The sequence below is a fragment of the Sardina pilchardus genome, chromosome 7, assembly GCF_963854185.1.
Source record: "Sardina pilchardus chromosome 7, fSarPil1.1, whole genome shotgun sequence".
Classification (NCBI taxonomy): domain Eukaryota; kingdom Metazoa; phylum Chordata; class Actinopteri; order Clupeiformes; family Clupeidae; genus Sardina; species Sardina pilchardus.
Window position 1 is genome coordinate 30740353 of NC_085000.1, and position 23392 is coordinate 30763744.

The 23392-nt window shown below is 42.7% G+C and overlaps 1 protein-coding gene across 1 annotated transcript; it reads left to right on the forward strand.

Annotated features, from left to right (window-relative positions):
* Positions 1-1547: 1547 nt before the first annotated feature.
* col9a3 (collagen, type IX, alpha 3) lies at positions 1548-23173 on the forward strand. Its single transcript, XM_062541762.1, has 32 exons — positions 1548-1707; positions 2701-2769; positions 4254-4289; positions 4503-4574; positions 4878-4931; positions 7572-7607; positions 8176-8199; positions 8405-8458; positions 10162-10215; positions 10516-10557; positions 11194-11250; positions 11364-11417; positions 12455-12508; positions 12924-12977; positions 13190-13243; positions 13432-13485; positions 13598-13651; positions 13781-13834; positions 13948-14001; positions 14207-14251; positions 15010-15063; positions 15284-15337; positions 17542-17595; positions 18269-18340; positions 20254-20289; positions 20470-20514; positions 20651-20683; positions 21582-21728; positions 22054-22108; positions 22221-22403; positions 22612-22689; positions 22970-23173. Exons 1-32 carry the CDS (start codon positions 1642-1644, stop codon positions 23152-23154), a joined length of 2037 nt encoding a protein of 678 aa, XP_062397746.1. The 5' UTR covers positions 1548-1641; the 3' UTR covers positions 23155-23173.
* The last annotated feature ends 219 nt before the right edge of the window (positions 23174-23392 follow it).

The following is a 23392-nucleotide window of genomic DNA, read 5'->3' on the forward strand; positions in this document are numbered from 1 at the left end:
GGTAATGGTTGCCAATTAAGGTGGTTGTTGGTTGCTGCTACAGTGGATATGGTGGTTGCTATGCTGGTTGCTAGGGTAATCATGTTGGCATGGTTTAATCAGAGACACTCATATGAGGAGACACTGCACTGGAAAAATCGCCCATTGAAATGCATGGGGTAACTTCGTAACGCAAAGATGGCGGGTATTTACACCGGTTTGCACATGTCCCGCCTCTTCCAGTGCCGTTGCTCCAATCATTTTGCCGAACCTTGGCGTTCACGCTTTTTGAAAACTGCGTTGTGAAGAATTGCGCATGTGCAGTCCAAGATTACCAGTAAGAAAGAGGCTTTTTAAGTGTTAATTTGATACAAAACTAAACCTTTTCAGCGATTTTAGTCTGATTTTCATCGTGATTTCAAACATGTGCTTTTTATGTCCCTTACACCTCAGAACATGGAAATCCAGCTCTCTCCGCATCCATTTAGATAGGGCCTGGTCTTGTTCCGGTCAAAGTCGCTGCCCAACCCCATGGCCAATATGGCTGCCGAGTGACGTGACTTGCCTTAAAAGGACTTTGGTTTAATGTTGATAGACAGATGTAATGAATGTGTTATACAATGAATGTGTATAGGTAGATAGTTTAATGGATGAATGCATGGTTTGATGTGGATGGATGACAGAAAGTTGGATAGAAAGTGCCTTGTATTCTTACTGAATGGAGAGAGACAGAGAAATGGAGCCTATGAGCAGATGGAAGTTGGAGCAGTTGCAAATCACTGTTAACAGACCTTTATGATGCGATGATGATCACCTATGCATAGAAAAAGTTAAAAGCTATACCAACCTGGTCCATCAGAAGATATGCTGCAAATGTAAGACCAACCAAAGGATACTCTATTAATGACCAAATATACATTACATTTATAGGCCTACTTCAATTTCAATAAACATCTTTTTATTTAGTAATTTTCACTTGTATTGGGGTAATATCTGACATGGTGTATAGGCTACTTACAATTCAGTAAAATAATTGTGTACTTTGTCCACCTCTGCTAATTGATTATCATTAATTGATACAGGACTATTTTTCTCATTGCCAGTCCTGCTGCATATGCCATTTAGAGGTGATGCCTTAGCGGTAGCCCCTGCATCTATTAGGCCTATGTGTTGTGGTTTTCAATGTGGCAAGTTGCTAGCTATCCGAGGTAGAAGATTTTTCTTACAGGTCTGGAAGTAATGTTTTAATTTATGCATGAATATATTTGGGGGTTCTGAGAGATCCAGTACTCCCAATCGTCTCTGGTTTCACTCATCCTATTCGTTAGTCGGCTGTGACCATCATCCCCTGTCCTCGAGCGCGTCCTACTTTTCACTGGTCTGTGTAGTCCTACACCCTCCGCCTGACTTTCCCCCTCAGTTCCTTTCCCCATCCTCACCCACCCCCCCCCCAATCTCCCATCGACCAGGTAGTGCCCGACTGAGTTCAGCCCCTTCGGCTGGAGGCTCGGGTTTATCTGGAATCAACGTGAAACTCATTCAGGAGCCGCACGCCGTGAGGAGAAGGAGCGGTCCCGTCACAAAAAGCCGGGGGGGACAGATTGCGAATAGGACGGGCCGACTTTTTCACCATAAATCGGAGCTGAGGGGAGGACGGGAGCCATGGCTATGTTCTCAGCTCTGGGATTGTTTTTACTATGCCAGCTTTTGACATCATCCCTTGCCCAGGTGGGTGACGGCCTTTGGAGCCCACAGTACTGTTCTGCGACGGATTGAGCATAGCTGATTGATAAATCTGACATGGTTTTTGGAATTACGCAGAAGTAGCGCACATCTTTTGAATTATTGTTAACAAGCGCGCGTTGCAATAGTGAATTATGTGTTGCCCTGTGTCATCTTCAAAGTTTGGAAGACCTTCAAGCGGATTATCAATGAGCATATTTGCCAATTTAACGAGTATTAAGTTTGATAGTATTGGCACTCTGAAAGTTTGGTTGTGAATCATGTGCGGTTGGTTTATCTCGCTGTATTGCTTGTTTACCATCTAATTTCGCTTTTATTCTGGTGTATTCTTGATATGTGGTAGTGCAAACGGATTTGAGGAATGTTGTGTGCAGGAGGTTGTTGGCCTCCTACAATGACACCTTTGTTCCCTCAACCTTCCGCCAGGAATGTGCAGGGAAACACCAAAGCTATACAAATGTTATCGCAATTTCATTAAGCCTTACCAAAATTCTTATTCATAACAAGAAAAAGAAATAGTGTAAAACTTCAGGGTCAGCAACAATTTTGTTACCTTTTGTAGTTGGTGCGTGCGTAATTTGGCAACCTTTGGCATCACCGCTGAGGTTTTACTCTTAAAACGGTTGAGTCTTATCTTCTATCCTAATTGACGTCCATTATTTATTTACACCAGTGCTGTCGCCAAACATGTTTTTTTTGTTCATAAACAATTTAGTGTACCACTGATTTCAACACACAGTCGTCTGTGCTCTGGTTATTTTATGTATTTTGGCAATTCTACTTAAATTCGAATTTGTCGAGCAGATTTTTTTCCTACACGTTTTAGTATGTGCTCATGAAGTTGGAAAATAAGAGAAAGTTTCTACTGTCCTAGCGGTTATTAATAGTAAATATTGCCAATTGTTGTGAAATTTCTTTTTTTTTTTTAAATGAGAATTTGCCATAATTATTTGTATGTTTTTGTATTTTGTTTTTCAGAGACCTGGACCCCGAGGGCCAGGAGGACCCCCAGGGCCTCCAGGAGTCCCAGGGAAAGACGGCATAGACGTGAGTGGCCAGGGAGAGCCTTGTACAGGGCTGGGGAGAAAGTGCTAGAACAGTCTGCCATTGTCTGTGATGCCCCCTGTGGAAACATTTTAGAAGTCAATCAGCGTTAGATAGGAGATTGACTTTATTAAATGCACCCACAAACCCTAAGAGAGAGAGAGAGAGAGAGAGAGAGAGAGAGAGAGAGAGAGAGAGAGAGAGAGAGAGAGAGAGAGAGAGAGAGAGAGACAATTATCTTGATCAGATGGCTGCCAATATCCTTGGTTTCTAATTACGTATTTTTTTTATTAGCTTATTATATTAAAAAACTGAGCACCAGCGTCGGATGAAAATTCATTCTAATCTGTAATGTCCAGTTACTATGCGGAGAGTTACAGGCAGTTAGACACAATTATTTCTCTGGTGTGGGTGATCTGGTCAAATGGACTGCAGTAGGTCCAATTTTATCCAGTCCAGTGCTCCTCCTTTCTCAGAACTCATAATGCTCCACCCCCACCCCCACCTGAGGCCCCATGCCATGGCAACCTCATCAAAGACTGTTACTGTTGATTGGTGCAAGAGGTGAATCGAATCAGTTGTAGTGCTGGTTTTACAGTAGGCTAGGATGAAAAAAAAGTCAAAACATCCAAAGAGGTGTGGGAATTACAGTTAATTTGGTTATGTTAATTAGTGCTGAACTGATTATCACATATCCTTGTTTGCTTTTGTTAAAGGAGTATCATACCAAGGATTTAACTTTCAAAAGTTGGCGAATGGCGAATATTTTTTTTTTCTACTTCTTTCAATAAGACTAGTATGACTAGAATTGGAGACATACTGGGGAATCCATAAAGAAAACACAGTTGGTGTTGGTCCAGCAAATTAAAACCATTTCACCCAAATGTGAATGCCTGGACTGACAGAGGGCTCATTCATGCGGCCCTGAAAGCCAAACGGGGGCCTTCTTAAATTTCCACCCCCACCTTCCCTGCCTCCCCTCCTCTCCTCTCTCCCCTCCTCTCCTGTCCCAGCCCCTGCTCAGCACTGCAGGTTGGCTGCTGCACTGTTTGCTTTCCCCTACAGCCAGCCTTTTTTTAGAGCACTTTAGAACCCAAGCCCTTCCACTTTGTGTGTGTCCAAGCTCTCCTCAGGGTTGCGCTTGTGCATTATCAGCAATATACAGGTGTGTTAGTGAATGTATAATTTATTATTGCATTGTACTTGTTGTTCACCATTTCATCCTGGCCAGACTGAAATTTGGTTTTCATTTATACTGTACATGAGGTGATGTTTAGGATACCAGGTAGCCTTTGTCTGAGGTCACTGTTATTGTCAGGGAGGGATGCTTAAAGAGTAGGAAAAGTAGGCACTCAAGCTCTCAAGATGGAAAATAGAAAAATAGCAAACTTCAATACATCAAAGGATGAAAGACAACATCATCTATTGAGATTCTCAAATGGCATGTTTTAAAGATACCTGTCTTTTCTTCTGCATCCTGATAACAGGGCAAACCTGGTCCAGCTGGGCTTGCTGGAAAGCCTGTGAGTATCCTCATCTTAGCTTTTAGTTCTTCAGACGTTTTCTCAAGAAGAACATGTATTATATTTTGGAGGAAGAAAGTGCTACAGCATCTATCTATTTACCTATTCACACCAAATGATGCAATAATTATATATAAACAATGCTAGTGTAATAGCTTAGTGCATTTCCATCATAATATAAATTGAACCCTTTCAATCTGAACTGTTTCCAAGGGGCCTAAAGGTCAACCTGGAAAGCCAGGGACAGCTGGAAGCCCTGGACTGCCTGGCCTGCCTGGAGTGGATGTAAGTGATCGTGAGAAACAGATTAACATGTGACAAACTCTGCATGACAGTAAGGAGGATCAGCCAAGAAGGAAAGAAAGGAACACACACACACACACACACACACACACACACACACACAGAGAGAGAGAGAGACCATGTACATAAACATAAACTGTCATTTTTACAGTTAGATCAGTCACATGCCCACAGTAACTATCAAGTAGCTGTGATCTCATTGTGCCATATGTTATTAGCTCTGCCATATGTAGAGTCTAATTTGAGTATACTAATGTTCCAACTCATTCTGTTGAATGTTTGCAGGGATTGACTGGAGCTGATGGCCTTGCTGGCATAGATGGACCTCCTGGAGTAGTAGTAAGTTTCTCCCAGTCTCATTACGTCTATCATTGATCCACTTTTGAGGCACTGTGGCTTATGATAAGTCTGTCTGCTATCTGCTGCATGCAAGCTGTGTGTGACACACACACACACACACACACACACACCCACACACACACACACACCCACACACACCTATTGCCATTAATGTCAGATATGAGTGATTACATACAGTACATACATTAATACATACACACACGTACCCACACATTTGCATGGTCCTACCCTTTCTCATATAATAACTGTAAACCAGTGTAGGCCGTGACTGGCCTCCTTATGAGAAGGGCAAATGTTTCTGCATTAACCTCAGAAGCACAGACTCTCCTTTATATCTCTTAAGTGTAGTCTGTATGGAGGATTTTCTGAGGTCTTCTGAAGGTTTGCTCCTTGAGTCACACAGTAAGGCTGGGTTGTTGAACACTTTTTTTGTGTGGCAGTTGTGTTTTTCATTCAGTCTGTCAGACTGGATTTGTCGAGCTTCTCTGGGCCCTTTGTAGGGCATGCTTTTAATGAGGAAGCGTGTGACTTTTTTAGTCGGATTGATCTTGCACTGGAAACAGCGCTCCATAATCTTGTATGGAATGCTGAAGCTTCCCTGCATGAAGCTAAGCTTGAGCTGTAGAAGCCAAGGCAAGGCATCGCTTATGAGGAGTGTGGAAATATTATCCCATGAGGATGAGATGAAGGAGGCGATTTAGATGATAATGTATCTGTCTGCAAGGGAGGATAAGGGAGCAGGTGGATTCCTTTACCTTGTTGACAGATAATATTCTAATCCCTTTGCTTTCGAAATGCAACCATTTCAGTTCAATGCCTCACTTGTTAGATACGGTAACATCTCAGAAGAGCAAACAACACATTAACAAAAAATGGTGGATATTTTTGCTGTTCCAATTTAAGGTCAGCAGGGAACAGACATCATACAGGGGCTAAAACTCTCCGAGAGAGGGTCTGATTAGGGAATGAGTGTTTACGTGCACTCTTAATTAGCTGGATTAAATTCTCCTAGCACAATTAAACTGAATCAGTTTGATACCTCTTGGCTGGCATTCAGGTTCTTATAAGGTGGGTATTAAGGGACAGGCCTACCCTTTGACACAGATTTTAGACGGGAAAGTAGTTTGGTAGAGGTAAACACAACAAAAGTGTTTTAGGAAAAACACAGAAAACATGAAGTTTATCTTTTTTTAAGTGTGTGTGTGTGTGTGTGTGTGTGTGTGTGTGTGTCTCTCTCTCTCTCTCTCTCTCTCTCTCTCTCTCTCTCTCTCTCTCTCTCTCTCTCTGTGTGTCAGGGTTGTTTGTGTTTGTGTGTGTGCCTGCTGCTTGCTCATTCCTCAGTTAACACTCCAAGGACAGGGGCAGAGGTTGCCGTGGCACTTCTGTGTTATGTGCCTGAGCGGGTCTTTCTTCCTCTCACCACACAGCCACTCCAAACACAGCTGACAGCACAGCAGGGTGGGGGGGTATGGGGGTGGGGAGGAGGCCAGGCCTAGGGCCACCTCTGAAATACACCTCTCATCACAACCACTCCATTCTCAGCTCATTCAATTAAAAGAGGCACCAAATCAAATAAAGTCTAAAATTACTATTTTCAGTATTCAGCAATGATGAAAACTAGTGTTATTCAGGCAAGGCAGCTTTGATTTTACTGTCACAAGTGGTCTACATCACTTTAATGCGCTTGTAAGAGGATTGCAATCTTGTCATGCATTATGTATGATCATTTATCATATTGTTTGATGTAGTAAACAACAATAGTATATGAAAGAAGAGGAATGCCGGTGCAACATAGATGTCTTCTTTAGGATTTATTTAAAAGGTGCAAAACATGACTAACGTTTCGACGTTACAAACGTCTTCATCAGAGTCCGCAACAATAGTATATACCTTTGCCATTTTACTATTGGTAGTGTATATTCCTCTGAAGTACTGCAAACAGACCAACTGCAGTCAATAGTATTATCACTGTCATTGAAATACTAGACTGTAGTGTGCATTACAACAATGCACTGTTACACCACAAAATACTCACTAGTCACTATTTCACTCATACTGTCTGTCGGTGTCTTTAATTAAGCTTGAAGGTCATCAGTGTTGAGCATGAAAACATTTGCATGTTTGGCCTTATATTCTGCTATGCTTCAATGTGGACTATGGCCGGTAACTGTGGATCGTATAATATCCCTGTCTATGTGCTTTTTTTTAATAGTGAGTTTGCATGCATTTTATCACTGTTCAGTGTGCGGTGGCCCAGTAAGCTTCTTCACCTGGTTCATGTCAGGTCACTGCAGCATTACGCACCATCGGGTCATTTTCATCAAATGGGCAGCCAGTGAAAGGACGGGCAATCACAAAACGAGTGCATCATCAGCCAATGAAAAAAAGAAAAGAAAAACTGTGTATGACTCGGGATGCCTCAAAAAGATCAGTGTGCTAGAGGAAACACTGTTGTGTTATTTGTGTGTGGTTTGGATGGCCATTGAAATCCTATAATTCAACCCAAATTGAGGTTCATGCAAACAAATTGACTTGATGCAAATTCTTTGACCAATTCTACTCACTCTTGTGCACTGCACATTTTTCTAAACGGATTGTTTGTATTTTTTGTTTTTCTAGGGGGAAGCCGGACCTCCAGGACCAGCTGGACCACCTGTAAGTAACCGCTCATTTGGACCTTCAGTCAAATGTTGAATGCAGTGTTATCCCTGCACAATACCTCCCCAAGCATTGCGGATGTAGAGTACATGTTTAGGTCATCTCTATCAAAGCCATCTGACCCCCAACTGTATCTGTTGAGCTCCTCTAATGTCTCTCTCCACAATGGAATTTTCATTTTGGTCCATTTTTCAGGCCATGCACACAATATCATGGATGCATTCATTGTTATTCATTGTTATGACAGGGAACACCACGTCAACGTTACGACAGCTCTGTAATCTGCTTTGATTTGAATGCTTATAGTAGATGCCTCATGCATTTTCAACACTGTATATAGTGATATCACTTAACGGTGGAAAGGAGATCACGGGGTTGCTATCCAATCATAATACTACCCAAACAAAACAAAAAAACATTTTACCTCCTTACACAAAGCTTTATTTGTAAAACTCACTTTTCCAAAGTGTTTCGGTCGGAAAACTCTTGCTTTGAAAAACTTTTTCAAGTCCAGCTCATGTTGGCCTTAATGTTTTTCTCATGACCCTTCCCATGTCTTCCGTAGGGCAGGGGGAGATCAGGAGCCCCAGTGAGTATGCACTCGTCACTTCAGTGCACCAGAATGCCATTACTTTGGTAAACAATTGAGATTATGGTTTGATCAGGGATGGCTTTGATATTGTGTGTTTGTATACTGTATGTGTGTGTGTGTGTGTGTGTGTGTGTGTGTGTGTGTGTGTGTGTATGTGTGTGTGTGTGTGTGTGTGTTTCCATCTCTCAATTAAAATGTTTAGGGACCACCAGGAGCTAATGGATTGCTAGGCGGAGTAGGACCACAAGGGCCAGCAGTAAGTACCTGAGTTTTGATTTAAACAGCTCTGTGATGCTGTCTGGTGCTCTCTCTCTCTCTCTGAAAACTGAAAGTTATTCATCAGATATGTGATGGGCTTTATACACTGCACAACCAATGCCTGGGCTGATCATGTCAGTTTGAAACAACACCGCCATGTTTTTTTTTTTTTTTTTTTTTTTTTAATGACTACATTTTAAACATTTGTTGACAAGAAAGAAAGTGTCTGCAGCTTGGAAATTGTTAAATAAAGGTGTAACACCCCAACTCAAGGTTCATTTTACCACTGGTTACACCACTTGAAAAGTCGAAAGTGAATAGGTTAGCTAGTGTTATAATTATAATCAAACTCATCAAAACCCTATTAGTTGTTTTTTGCAGTGACCTTAGTTAACAATATCTAGGGGTGTGAATCTCTCCCTTTTAAGACGATTCGTATCGATTCATAAAGCTACGATAGGATTCACAGACGATGCGGTTTAATACAGAACGATTCAGTGCGATTCGATACGATGTGATACAATTCAATATAGTTCTTAATCTCATTTTATTTTGCTACTTTAAATGGCATGAGAAAAGTTACAATTGCATGTCATTATATTTGTCGTTATATTTTTTTCCAAAAGACTTGATTGACTGGATTGAAAGACTGAACAAATATTTTGATAATAAGAACGTGGCCAAATGCGTCTAAACGAATTCACTCGGCCAATTAACAGAGATACATTCATATCACCCTATACTCTGCTGAACATTTTGAACGTTCCGAATGATTTCTTATACGTATCGGTTAATCGTCACACGGGTGTAATAATGCAATTGACTACAGAACGATGCTGTTGATTTCATTGTGGCGTCGGTGTGCTGTATGCACATCATTCACACTGCGCTCTAGTGACACCCTAAGGCAAGTGTCTGTTGCAGAAGTGGGGTTTCAGCTTCCTCGTGTCTAGACTTAACCTGATTGAGGAGCAGTCATCCCTCCTCCGTAAAAGACGGACACTGAACAATCACAGGAGCTTAAATATTCCATGAGTGCGCTGGCATACAGTCATGGTTGTAAAGTGAGGGAGGGAAAGTCCCCCTCTGAGAGTCAGGGCTGAGGGTCCTGAGTGACCTCTTTGCATGATTTCACTTGAAGCCCTTTCATCAAAATGCAGAGGAGAGGAGTTCAAAGGGGAGGAATCAGCTTTGATTTGGCATGATTCCCTCTTCTGTACTCTTGTGAAGCATAGGCGTGTGATTTGCATTCATTATTCATACTGGAAGTCATTTTAATGTTACTATGTGTAGATGTTTAATGGATCACATAAAAGAGCAGGCTATTGATACCTGTTGTTTGTTATTTGAGTGGTGAATCAGTATGAAAGTACTTTCATTGTCAATGGCTTTTAAAAAACAGAAAAAAAAACACATATATCAGGAGGAGGGTTTATTTTTTTATTTATCAACATTCGGCAATATAATTAGACAATCTCACAACATAGTCATGCAAAGACCGACACAGTTGCACCACACACACACACACACACACACACACACACACACACACACACACACACACACACACACACACACACACACAGTTGCACACACACACACACACACACACACACACACACACACACACACACACACACACACACACACTCGTGGTGTGTTATATGAGATTTTAAGACATTATTGTCTGTTTTCTTTTAGGGACCTGAGGGTCTGCCAGGACTTCCCGGCGCACCTGGGCTTGATGGACCCCCAGTAAGTGTCAGGCAGATGCCATTTTTTCTGTTACCATAGCACTGAGCAACACGTTTGAGTGTACACTGTTTCCAGAAGACACACAGAGTGGCAACGGTTTTATGATGACATAATCCCAGTTAATACATTGTTCTACCTTATTGAAAATATGTCTGACTCCACTCTGGTACTGCCATCTTGTGGATAAAGATCATATTTCAATCCAGGTGAAGTTAGCCATGCTCAGTTTGGTGTGAACTAAAAGGCAATCTGGGGTAGGCACTGTTCAATATTCCTCAATTCCAAACATCTCGTTTGCAGGGTCTTCCAGGGGCTCTTCCCGATGGTAGCGGTGATCTTTTGGTGAGTTGTTTTGTATGATGATCTGATTCAACTGCAAGCTAAATGCCAAGTTGGTTTCTCCACATCACACTGGGAGTGACCGTGGGCACACAGACATGGATAAAATGCAGTAGATCTATGGTCTATTCTAGCCCATAGATTAGCCTAATTACTGTAGTCTACTATTTTGAGTCATTGTGGATAAAAGTGTCTGCTAGATTAATGTAAATGTAGATCACATGGACCTGTTACCCTCACTTTGCATTGTTTGATTAATTTCTCTTCTTTCTCTCCTCTGCCCATCCTCTCCTCTTTCTCCTCCTATCTCTTCCTCCTCTGTCCATCCTCTCCTCATCTCTTCTTCCTCTCCTCTGCCCATCATGTCCTCTCTCTCTCCTCTCATCTCTTCCTCCTCTCCTCTATTCTTCCTGTCCTCTCTTCTTCTTCTCTGCCCATCCTCTCCTCTTTCTCCTCCTATCTCTTCCTCCTCTGTCCATCCTCTCCTCATCTCTTCTTCCTCTCCTCTGCCCATCCTGTCCACTCTCTCTCTCCTCTCATCTCTTCCTCCTCTCCTCTGTTCTTCCTGTCCTCTCTTCTTCCTCTCCTCTGCCCATCCTCTCCTCTCTTCCTCCTCTCATCTCTTTGTCCTCTCCTCAGTGTCCAGCCATTTGTCCCCCTGGCCCATCTGGTCCTCCCGGAATGCCAGGGTTCAAGGTACCTCTCCACTCTCATGCGCGCTCATCCTCATTACAGTCAAAAAGCAGACACCAGTGATGAGTCCACTGTTATCAGCCGGATGAAGTGACCTTTCTGTTTGCCTCCTGCAGGGCCACACCGGTCACAAGGGAGACAAGGGAGAGCTTGGAAAAGACGGAGAGAAGGTGAGATTGCCGAGGTCTGGAGATGAGTGAAATCACCAGGGGGATGTGAGGGACATAAGGGACTATTCAGCTTCATGAGAAACTCCTCTGGCCCCTGGATCTATGGACAATCCCCCTTCAGCCTGCTGCAGTGCCCAGACTGTTTGCACAAACGGCACATGAACCCAGTCAAAGGACATTTCAGCTCAGCAATATCATTCAGTTGGCACACACGGGATATTGCCTCTCGATTGGTTGGAATTATATGTGACCCGTGGTGACCGCTGAACAGCAGTTGTATCTACAGCCCCATGCCACCCTGGACAGCCTCCAATGGAACACAAAGGATATAACCACACTTCCTCTTCCTCACACTCTGTTGTGTGCTGGTCATTTCAGGAGAATATGACACGTAGAGAGGCACGCCTCTGTGCCATGCCCCCCTCTGACAAATGAAAGGGGAAGGGAAAGCGTGTCGAGGGTCTGGCAAACCAAAAAAAGAGGTGTCCTAGAGCTGGACTTGATATTTTCTGGATACAGTCACTCCATAATCTCACTGGACTCATCAACAACAACCTTGCTGTTTTCAAACACAATATTTGTCTTCTGTTCCAAAATAGGACAACCTTTTGCCAAGAGATGAATGATTTGTATTCAAAATCTATAATTATTTTTGTCCCAGTGTCCCAATTTGAAGATAAATTGCATTTGGTGAGGAAGGCACATAATCATAGCTAGACTGATGTTTATTAGCACACATAGGTTGTGTGTATATCGGTACGTATTTACCGAAATACATTCATACGGTAGTGCTGTATCAAAACAATGGGCCATTATTTATTTATTATTTTGCCATGCAAATATCTTGTCTACACAAAGTAATTATTGTAATTCTTCACATTCTAGGATAAATGAATGCTCACATTAATTCCATTCAGTGCCTCCCTCTTTGTCAAGATTTTGTGGCACCAGAGGATTTCACATTTAGTCTACCATGATCTTTTTCTCAATTCTCCTTCTATTTTAAACAATGCTCGTCATCACCTCTCTCCTCACAGGGTGATTCCGGCCCTCCTGGTCCTCCAGGTATTCCAGGCACAGTGGGTCTCCAGGTATTATTCTTTTTTTGTCTCTCTCTCTCTCTCTCTCCCTCTCTCTCCTTCTCTTTACTTCTCTCTCACACTTTCCCCTTCCCTTCATTGTCCTCTTGCTCTTCAATGACAATAAATGCCAGTGCTGCCCTTCAGCCAGAGCTCTGTTATTCTCTGTAGAGCCTGTCTAGACGGCACAATCCACAGGTGTTCTCAGCTCAGATGCAATGCGCCATGCACTCACCTACGCACGATGAGTGGAATGACAGGACCGTCGTGGGCAGGCCTGTCGAGAACACTTTCGGTGGCCTCTATCATTATCTTCAGACATGGCTTTTTAACGGCTCCGTGTTCTGCTCAGAAAAATCCAGACAGATTTATCGGTTTTGATTTTTTTTGTGATAAAGCTCAAAAACCTCACGTCTTGTCATTCCAGGGTCCAAGAGGTCTGAGGGGACTGCAGGGCGCGGTGGGGGCCGTTGGAGACAGGGTGAGTTCAGATCCGCAATATGGCTCCTCATCATTTGCCATAACATAACATTCCAGTGATCCCTTCACACATCCCTTTGACCGCCATATTTCCATATACTGTGATGCTATAAAAGGTCAGTGTAAAGGTCACACTTGTAGTGTATCTTTTGACTGGGATGTGTCATCATGACACGAGGGTTGAACTGTGTATGTGCCTTGCTTTTTTCATAGGGATATCCTGGCTTCAGAGGCAAACATGGCCCTCCTGGAATCATCGGGAAAACAGTGAGTGTTTGCTTGTGTTTGCTATTAGTATTTGAGTGCTTTGTTTTTCATAGAGTAACATAATGGCTCACAATGGACGTTAATGTCTCACAGTGGTTAATAGTTACGTCACGTTGCATCAAGTTTTGCGAAGGTTTTGCTTACTCTCAGCAATAAAAAGCATTGGGTCTGTCATTTGATGATTCCAGGGAGATCCCGGTGAGAGAGGACCAGAGGGTTTCAAAGGACCGAAAGGAGAGATTGTAAGCATATCAAATGGATTATTTGAGTCCAATTGCATTTATCTAATTTTGTACAATCAAAATCCTGTAATGATAAAGCTTCTAAACATCCCTCTCTTGTTCCCCTTTTCAGGGTAAAATTGGGCCTAAGGGAGTTCCAGGGCCAGCAGGACCCAAGGGGGAGCCTGTAAGAACCTCCAAACCTTTCAGTTACTTAAAGCGTAAACAAAAATACAAACAAACAAACGGTAAGCCGTTTCCTGTCCGCAGAGAATAAGGACGTTCTCTTGCCCCCCTCCCCCTTTTCTGTCTTCAGGGCATTCCCGGCAGAGATGGCAAGGACGGCACACAGGGATTAGATGGAGAGAAGGTAAGCTGCGCATTTTTCCGCCTTGATGGAGATGCAGTTCAAATCCTCTGTTGTGTTTCCCAGTGGAGTCTACTTGATATAACAATCACAGCGCTTCTTCTGTGCGTTGCCAGGGAGATGCCGGAAGACATGGGGTGCCTGGTGAGAAAGGCCCCAACGGCCTGCCTGTAAGTACACCTAACTATATTTTCACCACAACTCCCCTCCAAAAAACAACAAACATTACATATTTAAGGCTGATGGTTAAAGGTATTTTTTTGAAAAACACTGGCATGACATGGACAAAAAATGTATCTCTTATATGATGGCATCTTTAAGGATGTCTCTGTGTGTCTTTGTATGTATGTGACGTATTGCTATTGTATATTACAGGGTTTACAAGGAAGGGCTGGAACAAAGGGAGCCAAAGGAGGAGTTGTGAGTTGCGATCAGGAATATCATTTGGTCATGTGTGGATAATCACTGTCAATGAGTGCACAGAAACAAGAGAAGCCTTGATATTTGAGACATCACTTTGTGATAGTCGCCACAGTACCATTCCTAATGGAACAATTATGTGTGATCTTGCTCTTACTGAAACCTTTGAATGTCTCTTAGCAAATAACAAGCTGGAAACAATTGTATAAAACTCAATTTCATGAAGATATCTATAAATCAATATATATATAAAGAGTGGCAATTTATAATTTATTTATGATAATGATAATAATAATAGTAATACTAATAATAAAAAGAAGAAGAAGAAGAAGAATATTCATGGTAAAGTAATGATTGAAATTACATTATACATTATGAAAGGCATTATGCTCAGAGATGCTTTTGTCCCATAACTGCTTCAGATGATAGTGTGAATGAACATTCATGCTTTAGGTAAATGATAAGTAAGAATTCAGTCAGGAGCATTACAGACTAAGAGATGTCGCAGTGTCAGTGAAACATCACTATCAGATATGACCAAAACTAACCGTGAAATTTAGCACATTTTATACACCACAATATGGCCACAAAAATGACACTAGTGTACTGATGCTGCTACAACATGGAGACAGATGAGACAGAGGAGATAGCCAGAAGTATAAATAAGTGGTTGTGAGACTGAAGTATCACTAGAGTCGTGCGGATGCGGGTGCGGATGCGGCTGCTGAGTCTAACCCCATCATCTTCCTTTGTGGCAGGGTGTCTCCGGAGAGATGGGAGAAGCAGGACCCTCTGGAGAGCCAGGTATTCCTGTATGTATCTGATGCTGTAGGCGGTGTGGGGTTTTAATCTATGTGAATGGCTCATTTGTATTGATCTCTGTCATGATATCATTTTCAATGTACCCTGTCTCTTTAAGCCTGTAATTCGTTAAACTGTGTTTTATAAAAACTACCCAGAAACAGTAAGATTCACCAAGCCACAAAATGTTTCTTATCTGTCAGTATATTGATATGCTAATTCTTCCCACAGGGTGACATTGGAGTTCCAGGAGAGAGGGGAGAGGCTGGACCCAGAGGTGTGGTGGTAAGTATGCACAGAAGCCAAACACTCCAGTCACAACATCCACAGTGAGCCCGAGGCTATAGCTGCAAAGATAACCACCATATATAGCCTCATTATGGAAATGTGAGGTCCAAGAAGCTTTCACTAGTATATGGACCGCTCTCTTTAGACCTTTGAAGTGTGCACACTAGTTTGTGTCCTGTTTCCATAAGAGTGCAATCGATGTCATGAAATTGTATAATGCACACAGTATGCTGAGAGGTCATGGGGTCGTTTTTTGTCTGGGCTGGTATGTATTTTCTGCTTTTAGATTCAGTGCTATCACTTATCTACTCTTCCATTATTGTTTACGGATGCGTTTATGCTGCGTCATCATATGGACTGAAATCTTCAAGCCTCGCTAGAGTATCTTCAACCTATTGGATTATGCTCTTGGGTGAAATTGGGCTGCTGAACTGAAAGTCTGACCATTAGTCAATGTCTAAACAGTGCAAAAATAAATAGATAAATAAATAGATAAGATAAGATCGACCATTAAAACATGATTCATTCTGCCATAGAATCATGTATTTTCAGCATTTCTCATTTATCAATTAAGTGACTCTATTGTAGATTTTCACAACACCATAGAATAATAATCCAACAGTAAAGATCCAATAGGCCGCTGCAAATACTGCTGTACGGTGCTGCCGAATAAGAGTGTGCCTTGCTTGCACTGTGCAGCTTACTGCACACAGCAGTTACAAGACAACAAGGATTCAATATTTAGCAGGTCAGGAACTGCATAATTGAACTGAACACTTCTTGTCTCTATGGTAAGATCTTAACCCTGTTCAAATATATATACCGGTACTCATACATATACCATCAAAATGCTGCACAAATGAAACAATGGATTCCATAGTTTTCAACTATGGATTGCATAGTTTTCAACTATGGATTTCCTCCATTCCTTTATGATGCCAAAAGTTTTGCGTTCTCATGTTTATATTACATTTTCAGCAATGCTGCAATGTAGGGGTGAATTGGCAAAAATATCTATATTTTCCCCGCCACTACTGCACTGATGACATACGTTTCAGTGGTGATCAGTTTCTCTATGTTTAAGATAAGCTTGAGTGCTTGAACGTTATTTTTCTGTTCATTGACGTTTTCCCATGTCACTGAATTAAGTTTCAAGCCTTTTTTTTAATCAAAGATGTTCAATTGACTTGCACTCATCTACAAGTATTAAAGTCTTAATCATTCTTCTTTGTCTCTACCATCTTTGCCGACAAAAGAATAGTGTGTGCTGTTGCAAGATGGGACGGGATTCATCTATGATTAGTTTGTTGTCACCGTAAATAAAGGACTATTGGAACTCAGCCCAACCAGAGAGACAATTAGTCTTGATTAGCTTCACAAAAACTTCAGTCATAAGATGGGTATGAACTTAAATTGTTGCCTAGCAACACATGAATATGATCACATTCTTAGGAGTGCTTAGTGCTGTCCCCTAGCACATTCATGTACCGCACCACACCACACCACACCACACCACACCTCACATGCTCCATCACTCTCAGACACACACACACACACACACACACACACACACACACACACACACACACACACACACAAACACACACACACACACACACACACAGGGAGAGAACTGAGGAGGCAGTCAGATGAAGATAAAAACACTTCAGAGGCGGCTGTTCACACAGTGGGAACCAGCAGTGCAGCCGCTGGTGCGTTGTGTTGACATTCTCAGACAGAGCAAGTCTTCCATCCGTATATGCCCCCTTATCTCATTTCAGCACTAGGCTTCCATTATCATAAGTAACTAAGCCATGCCACATGCAACATGCTGATGATAGGACCTTGCTGGGTAATAAAATCACCTGGCATACAGTACGAAAGGCTGTTCTTTTATTAGACGCACTGCGTCACATGGACCAGTAAATTATAGTGGTTAAGCAAAGCTGTTATGAGCGAGCTGTTGGATGTGAGGATGCATCCACATGGAGACAGTCAAAGAACCACTTTTGATAATTTGTCTTTCATCCTGCCAGCCCATTTGTGAGAGGCGGAATGATGAAAAGAGAATTAGCTGGCAGCAGAGAGAGAAACGTCAGATGCCTGGAAGGGTGGCGTGAGTTAATGACGGAAAAGTGGTTGATGTCTCCCTCTGTCCGTCCATGAGTAGACCTCATAGATACGCCTCATCTGTCTTGCAGGGTGGCCTTGGACCAGTGGGAAATGTGGGACCTGAAGGATCAAAAGGATACCAGGTAAAGCCAATTAGCTGTGACACATAATTACCATCTGGTTAGCATGCATTACACACCGTCCTGTTTTAATGCTACCAGGTAAAGTCAATCAGCTAGCATGACACATCAGACCGTCGTGTTTAATGCTATAAAGTCAATCAGCTAGCATGACACATCCCACCATCCTGTTTAATGCTACCAGGTAAAGTCAATCAGCTAGCATGACACATCAGACCGTCGTGTTTAATGCTATAAAGTCAATCAGCTAGCATGACACATCCCACCATCCTGTTTAATGCTACCAGGTAAAGTCAATTAGCATGACACATCCCACCATACTGTTTAATGCTACCAGGTAAAGTCAATTAGCATGACACATCCCACCATACTGTTTAATATTATGACCTGTGTTGGTGGGGAAGTCAGGTGTCCTCTTGTGGTGGTGTTCAAATGACACAACTGCAATGCATAATAAAGCCACTGTAGCAGAGTTCATTTGAAGGCTATGGCTAATACAGTATGGGCATGTCTCGTCATTTTCTCATGACCTTACTGGTCATCTTACATATTCCTCCTCTTCTTGGATGGAACATAATGCTCCAACTAGCTTCCTCCAACTTGCACTAATCTTATAGTTGAGTTTTTTTCTTTTCTTTTTGTATTACTCTTTGAAATAACATTTAGTTCTCCACAGGGTGTTAAAGGAGCCCTTGGAGACCCTGGCCTTCCAGGGCCAACAGGAATCAGAGGAGGATTTGGTGAGCGGGTGAGTTGCCAACTGTTTTGGATCTGTGATAAGTCGTCATAATTTACATATATTTACAGTATACGTCACATATGTACGTACACACACATACACACACACATGTATTGCACTAGCAATACAACAGTAATGCAGCAGTTTTGTTATCATGAGTGTAAGAAATACAGACAAAATATTTGTATCAACTAGAAAAGCATTTTGAGAGTGCAGACCTCCGCCAAGCGAACACATAACCGCCTCCTGCATCCAGATGGTGATACAGACCACTCCCAATTTAATCGTTTCTTCCTTGAGTCATTTCAGACCTTCCCTGAAAATGTCATCAAAATCCATCCATAACGAGTTATCTTGCAAACAAACAGACAGACAAACAAACAAACCAACAAACAAACAAACAAACAAACCAACAAACCCGGATGATAACATAACTTCCTTAGTGGAGGTAATAAATGTTTTCGACGTAGGTTTGAATGCTTCCTACTCAACAACAAACCATGTCATGGCCAGACAAACAGCCAAAAATTCTTCACAAAGCACAAGATTCAGAAATGTGAGGATCCCACATGAAGAATCAACTGTGAACTGGCACACAGTTAATGATTGATAGATTTTAATGGTAAGATAAAGACATTTTGATATCATTTATATCCTGCTAGCAAGCAAATTTTCTAAAGAAATGAACATTATGACATATTGTTCTGACACATGCGTGAGTAACACTGACATGTCAGAGAGAAGTATACTTGTATAAACATTTTATGATGTTCAATTCAGTGGGTATGCTAATATATTCATTATCCACGCAGGCACTAATTAGTGTTGTGCCAATCAACCACTGTGCTGACAACAAACCTTTAATGTTCCTCCACTCATCTTACCAGTCAATTACTGTAGCTTCCCTCCCAAAGCACTTTACAGGACTGAAAGGAGCTTTGTGAAATCATCATTAGATATTTAATTGGCCACATTTTAGCAGCAGCATACATTTCACACAGCTGTGTGTTTAGAAGTATAGTCTTATTCTTCAAATAGTGTAAATATAGATCAAGTATACATAAAAATTTTTCCCTGCCAAAATACAAAAAGGTAAAAATTATCAGAGGACAATATGATCTCAAACAGATAAGAAGTCTTTACCTTAATGAGGAAATTGAATCACCACAGCCACACAGTGTGTAATGTCTGCATCCTGAATATTATAAATGCTGTAGTTCTTCAGATTTTGTAGAATATGACCTGCACAACAAATGTTTGTCTTCCCTGAGCTCTGTGGTATTCAGGTTGTGTGCCATTTTTTTTTTTTTAAATCAAAGACATTGCTGTGGAAATGCACTAGTCTTCTTATTTATAGCAAAACCCTCGCAATCGTGCGTTGAGTGTCTGATACTTGATATAGAGAACACGACAGAATGAAAAAAAGATAGCATTCATCCACATAAATAACTACTGCAGCAGATATACCCAGACTCAGACAAACATGGCAGCTCAACCAGAGATCCAAGACACAATGGCAGTGATAACATATCACACATAGAGTGCAGAATAGACACAAAGTAAAAAAAAGACGAGCGCCTCATCTTCCTCACCCCCTCCCTCACCCTTTCAACCCCCCCAGCCCCCCCACCCCCGTCCAGTCCCCCCACCCCCGTCCAGTCGTGTACCCTGAGTTGTGTTTTCATAAAGCGCTCTGAGGAGAGGTAGCCTTCTCTCCACAAAGCCTCCTCCTGTTCAGGGAGCTGGGTCACGAACAAAGCCCACCTTTATACGGGCTGCTTCAGGGCTCCAGGGCCGCCGCGCTCCCCTCTCCACACACACACGGAACACAACCGGCCCGACCACCACCACCATGAGCAGCCGCATGTCTGGCTCAAATGTGTTCACTCTTTATTCTCTCTCCCTCTCTCTAACACCTAAAGGGTCCTGTGGGAGCATCTGGCCCTAAAGGAGATATGGTGAGAAGTTTTTTTTTATATTTATTAGGATTTTTTGTGGTTGACCTCTGTCTGACCTTGAAGTGAATTTTCTGTGAAGTTAGTTTGTATGAACCAGGGACGGTTGATCAACCCTCTGGTCTAAAGGATTCACAGACGTTGTATGAACTTGTATGTGTGAAATCTGTTTTCCTGTTTCAGGGTGTGGCCGGAAGTGATGGTTTGCCAGGAGAAAATGGCGAGCCTGTAAGTCAGACATTTGTTTTCTCTGATCAACTGGAATTTTGGATTGAATTTTGGCTAATGTTATTCGTTGAAGGCAATGAGTGGTTTAACCAAAGCAGATATGCTGCATTAAAACTTTAATTTCTCACTATTTCAGGGTCCATTTGGCCCGGTTGGACAAAAAGGAGAGGTACGTTTTTCACTCATGTACACATCTCTCTCTCTCTCACACACACACACACACACACACACACACACACACACACACACTTACACTTATAATCTCAAGCCCCTTAGTCTCAGAAACACACCCATGTGCTCTCTCCTAGTACACAGTACACCTACAGTAAACACAGCAGCCCCATTTAATGGAATATTAAATTACCCTCAAACGTGTAGAAATTTAACAGGCTCCCAGCCTCTTTCCGTCTCTTCAAGCCCCTACTTTGGGAAGTCATTCCCAGAGATTCCGGGCCACATTCCAGGTTTAACTGGATTAAATGATCCTAATGGATTGCGTCTTCAGCTTTCTTAACACAATTTCATCAAGGCCCGTCAGTTGAGCGAAGCGAGAGAGAAGAGGAGGGTGGGGGGGGACAGGGGGGATCATACAACATGGCAGCGAAGCTTTCTGCTCAATTAGTGTAATTACAACGAGCTCTCTGATGTGTCTCGCTCGCTTCTTTGCTCTGTCTCGCATTGTTATTGTTCACCTAATTATTCTGTGAGAAGTGCTGCGCGTGGCCGCCCACTGCTGTGCCGAGGGGCCGCGGCGCGACTCGCTCATGGGCTTCCTGTGACGCTCCCCCCGCTCCTTCTACTCTGCCAAACAAGTTCCTCTCCTGTGGAGCTTCAGTATGAGAGGGCCCAATCAAGCAGCTGCTGCTCCGACGCTTGGCAATGTGTCCGAGATATAACATGACGTCCAGGAATAAAAACAAAAAAAACAATGAACCCCAAAAACAGCCACATTTCATATTTCACATATAGTCACATTTCATATGACACATATTTACTTGTTTTTGGTCTGCTTTGAGTGGGGTTGAAGAAGGAGGGTTTGTGATGTTGTGGTGTCATCTGATTGGCAGTCTGGGAAGCGTGGTGAGCTGGGGCCGAAGGGCGTGACTGGACCCCAGGGGGAGATGGGCGCCAGAGGACCTCCGGGAAAGACTGGCCTGATGGGACTGCAGGGAGAGCAGGGTCTGAGTGGCATCGCTGGAAAGTCAGGCGTGCCCGTGAGTTATCCAATCTCAACCAGCATCATTTTGTGCCAATCCAGTTTTTTTTCTCTGCTCACTGCTGACTGTGTAGGTGTAGAACTGAAATGATCGCAATTCATGTTCATTTCATAACTTACCAGGTATGTCAAAATAGGGGTTATAGAAATCGATACCCTGTTCTTCTGATTAACCATTGCCTTGCCAATTACACACACATTTTTCTAACTAGCTGTATGTCTTAAGAAGAGAGACAAGACTTAGAAGAAAGATAGATCGCCATAAATTCCTTTAAGACTATAGAGCAAACTCATTCCTTTTACCTCATGTCCTCCTCTTCCAGGGAAAGCTGGCCAGTGAGCAGCACATCAGAGAGCTCTGTGGATCAATGATTGATGGTGAGAACCCTGCATTGTTCTCCAGCAGCTGAGGAACTCTTGTCTGCTCAAACAGCAGCTCACCTCCTCACACAGACTGACTGTTTGGTTCGGCTCTCTTTCTCTCTCTCAGATCAGATTGCGCAGTTGGCTGCCAACCTGAGGAGGCCACTTGCACCAGGAGCAGTGGGCCGCCCCGGCCCAGCCGGTCTCCCAGGAAAACCAGGAGAGGTTGGATCCGTAGGACACCCAGGCGCCCGTGGAGCCCCAGGATACAGAGGCCTTCCCGGAGAGCTGGGCGACCCCGGCCCCAGAGGTGACCTAAAATATGGAGCCAAAGCACAACAGGCCTAAAGACTAACCAAAATGCTCACAAGCATTCAGTGTAGCCTCATGCAACTGAGAATAATTACATAATCACATACAATCACTTAAAACACATTCCTGGGTTCAATAATATTCATGTAGTGGTGATTTTCTGGCTTAACATAACTTGGTAACTTTGACTCCTGTGACATTCACAGGTTCTGTTGGAGAGCAAGGAGACAAGGGAACAATTGGCAAGGCAATTGATGGGCCACCTGGTGACCAAGGAGAGGAAGGTTTGTCAATGGCCTCTGTCTTTTCATGACGAACACCAACATAAAACGCTACCTAACCTAGAAATGATAGAAAAATATTGTTTATAGGGACCAGATCTTTTAGTAGATTAATAGATTATCACAGCATCAGTTGAGTTTAACAGGCAATGTAGCAAGTATTTTGTTTTGGATGGGTATTTATGAACTTATTCCTCCTGCTATGGCAATCATCAGATGTAATGTAGCAAGTATTTGTTTTGGATGGGCATTCATGAACTTATCTGTTGTGCCTTGTGTTCAGGTTTGCCAGGAGTGCATGGAATTGTTAAAGATGGCCGCGATGGCGCCCCTGGAGACCCGGGAGAGCCAGGAGAACCAGGCCGAACGGGCCGCACCGGACACCAGGGCCCACCCGGCATCTGTGACACGTCCGCCTGCCATGGGGCATCCGTGGCCGGGAAGAGCCACAATACCAAGAACCATTAGACAAATACTCGACCTCACCCCACCCCAGCCTGGAGGCGGCCTATCCCCCTTTTGGGAGTGGAGAAAGCTGAGTGAGCAAGATCGAGAAGAAAGACAAGAGGTCACTTCGAATTTTTTTGTGATTTTCTTTTTTTTTTTAGCCAAACAGGAACAATAAAAGAGGAGATGAGAGAAATTATTTTTAGAATGTATTTTTAAAACAAAATGAGAGAGGGAGAAGATCATGGAAGAGCAAACA

What these genes read in the sequence shown, in the direction of transcription:
- col9a3 (XM_062541762.1), top strand. Translation starts at nt 1,642, where the DNA reads ATGGCTATGTTCTCAGCTCTGGGATTGTTTTTACTATGCCAGCTTTTG. An exon ending in ATGGACCTCCTGGAGTAGTA is followed by an intron (nt 4,932 to 7,571) that starts GTAAGTTTCTCC and finishes TTGTTTTTCTAG; the next exon opens with GGGGAAGCCGGACCTCCAGG. An exon ending in GGGCGACCCCGGCCCCAGAG is followed by an intron (nt 22,404 to 22,611) that starts GTGACCTAAAAT and finishes TGACATTCACAG; the next exon opens with GTTCTGTTGGAGAGCAAGGA.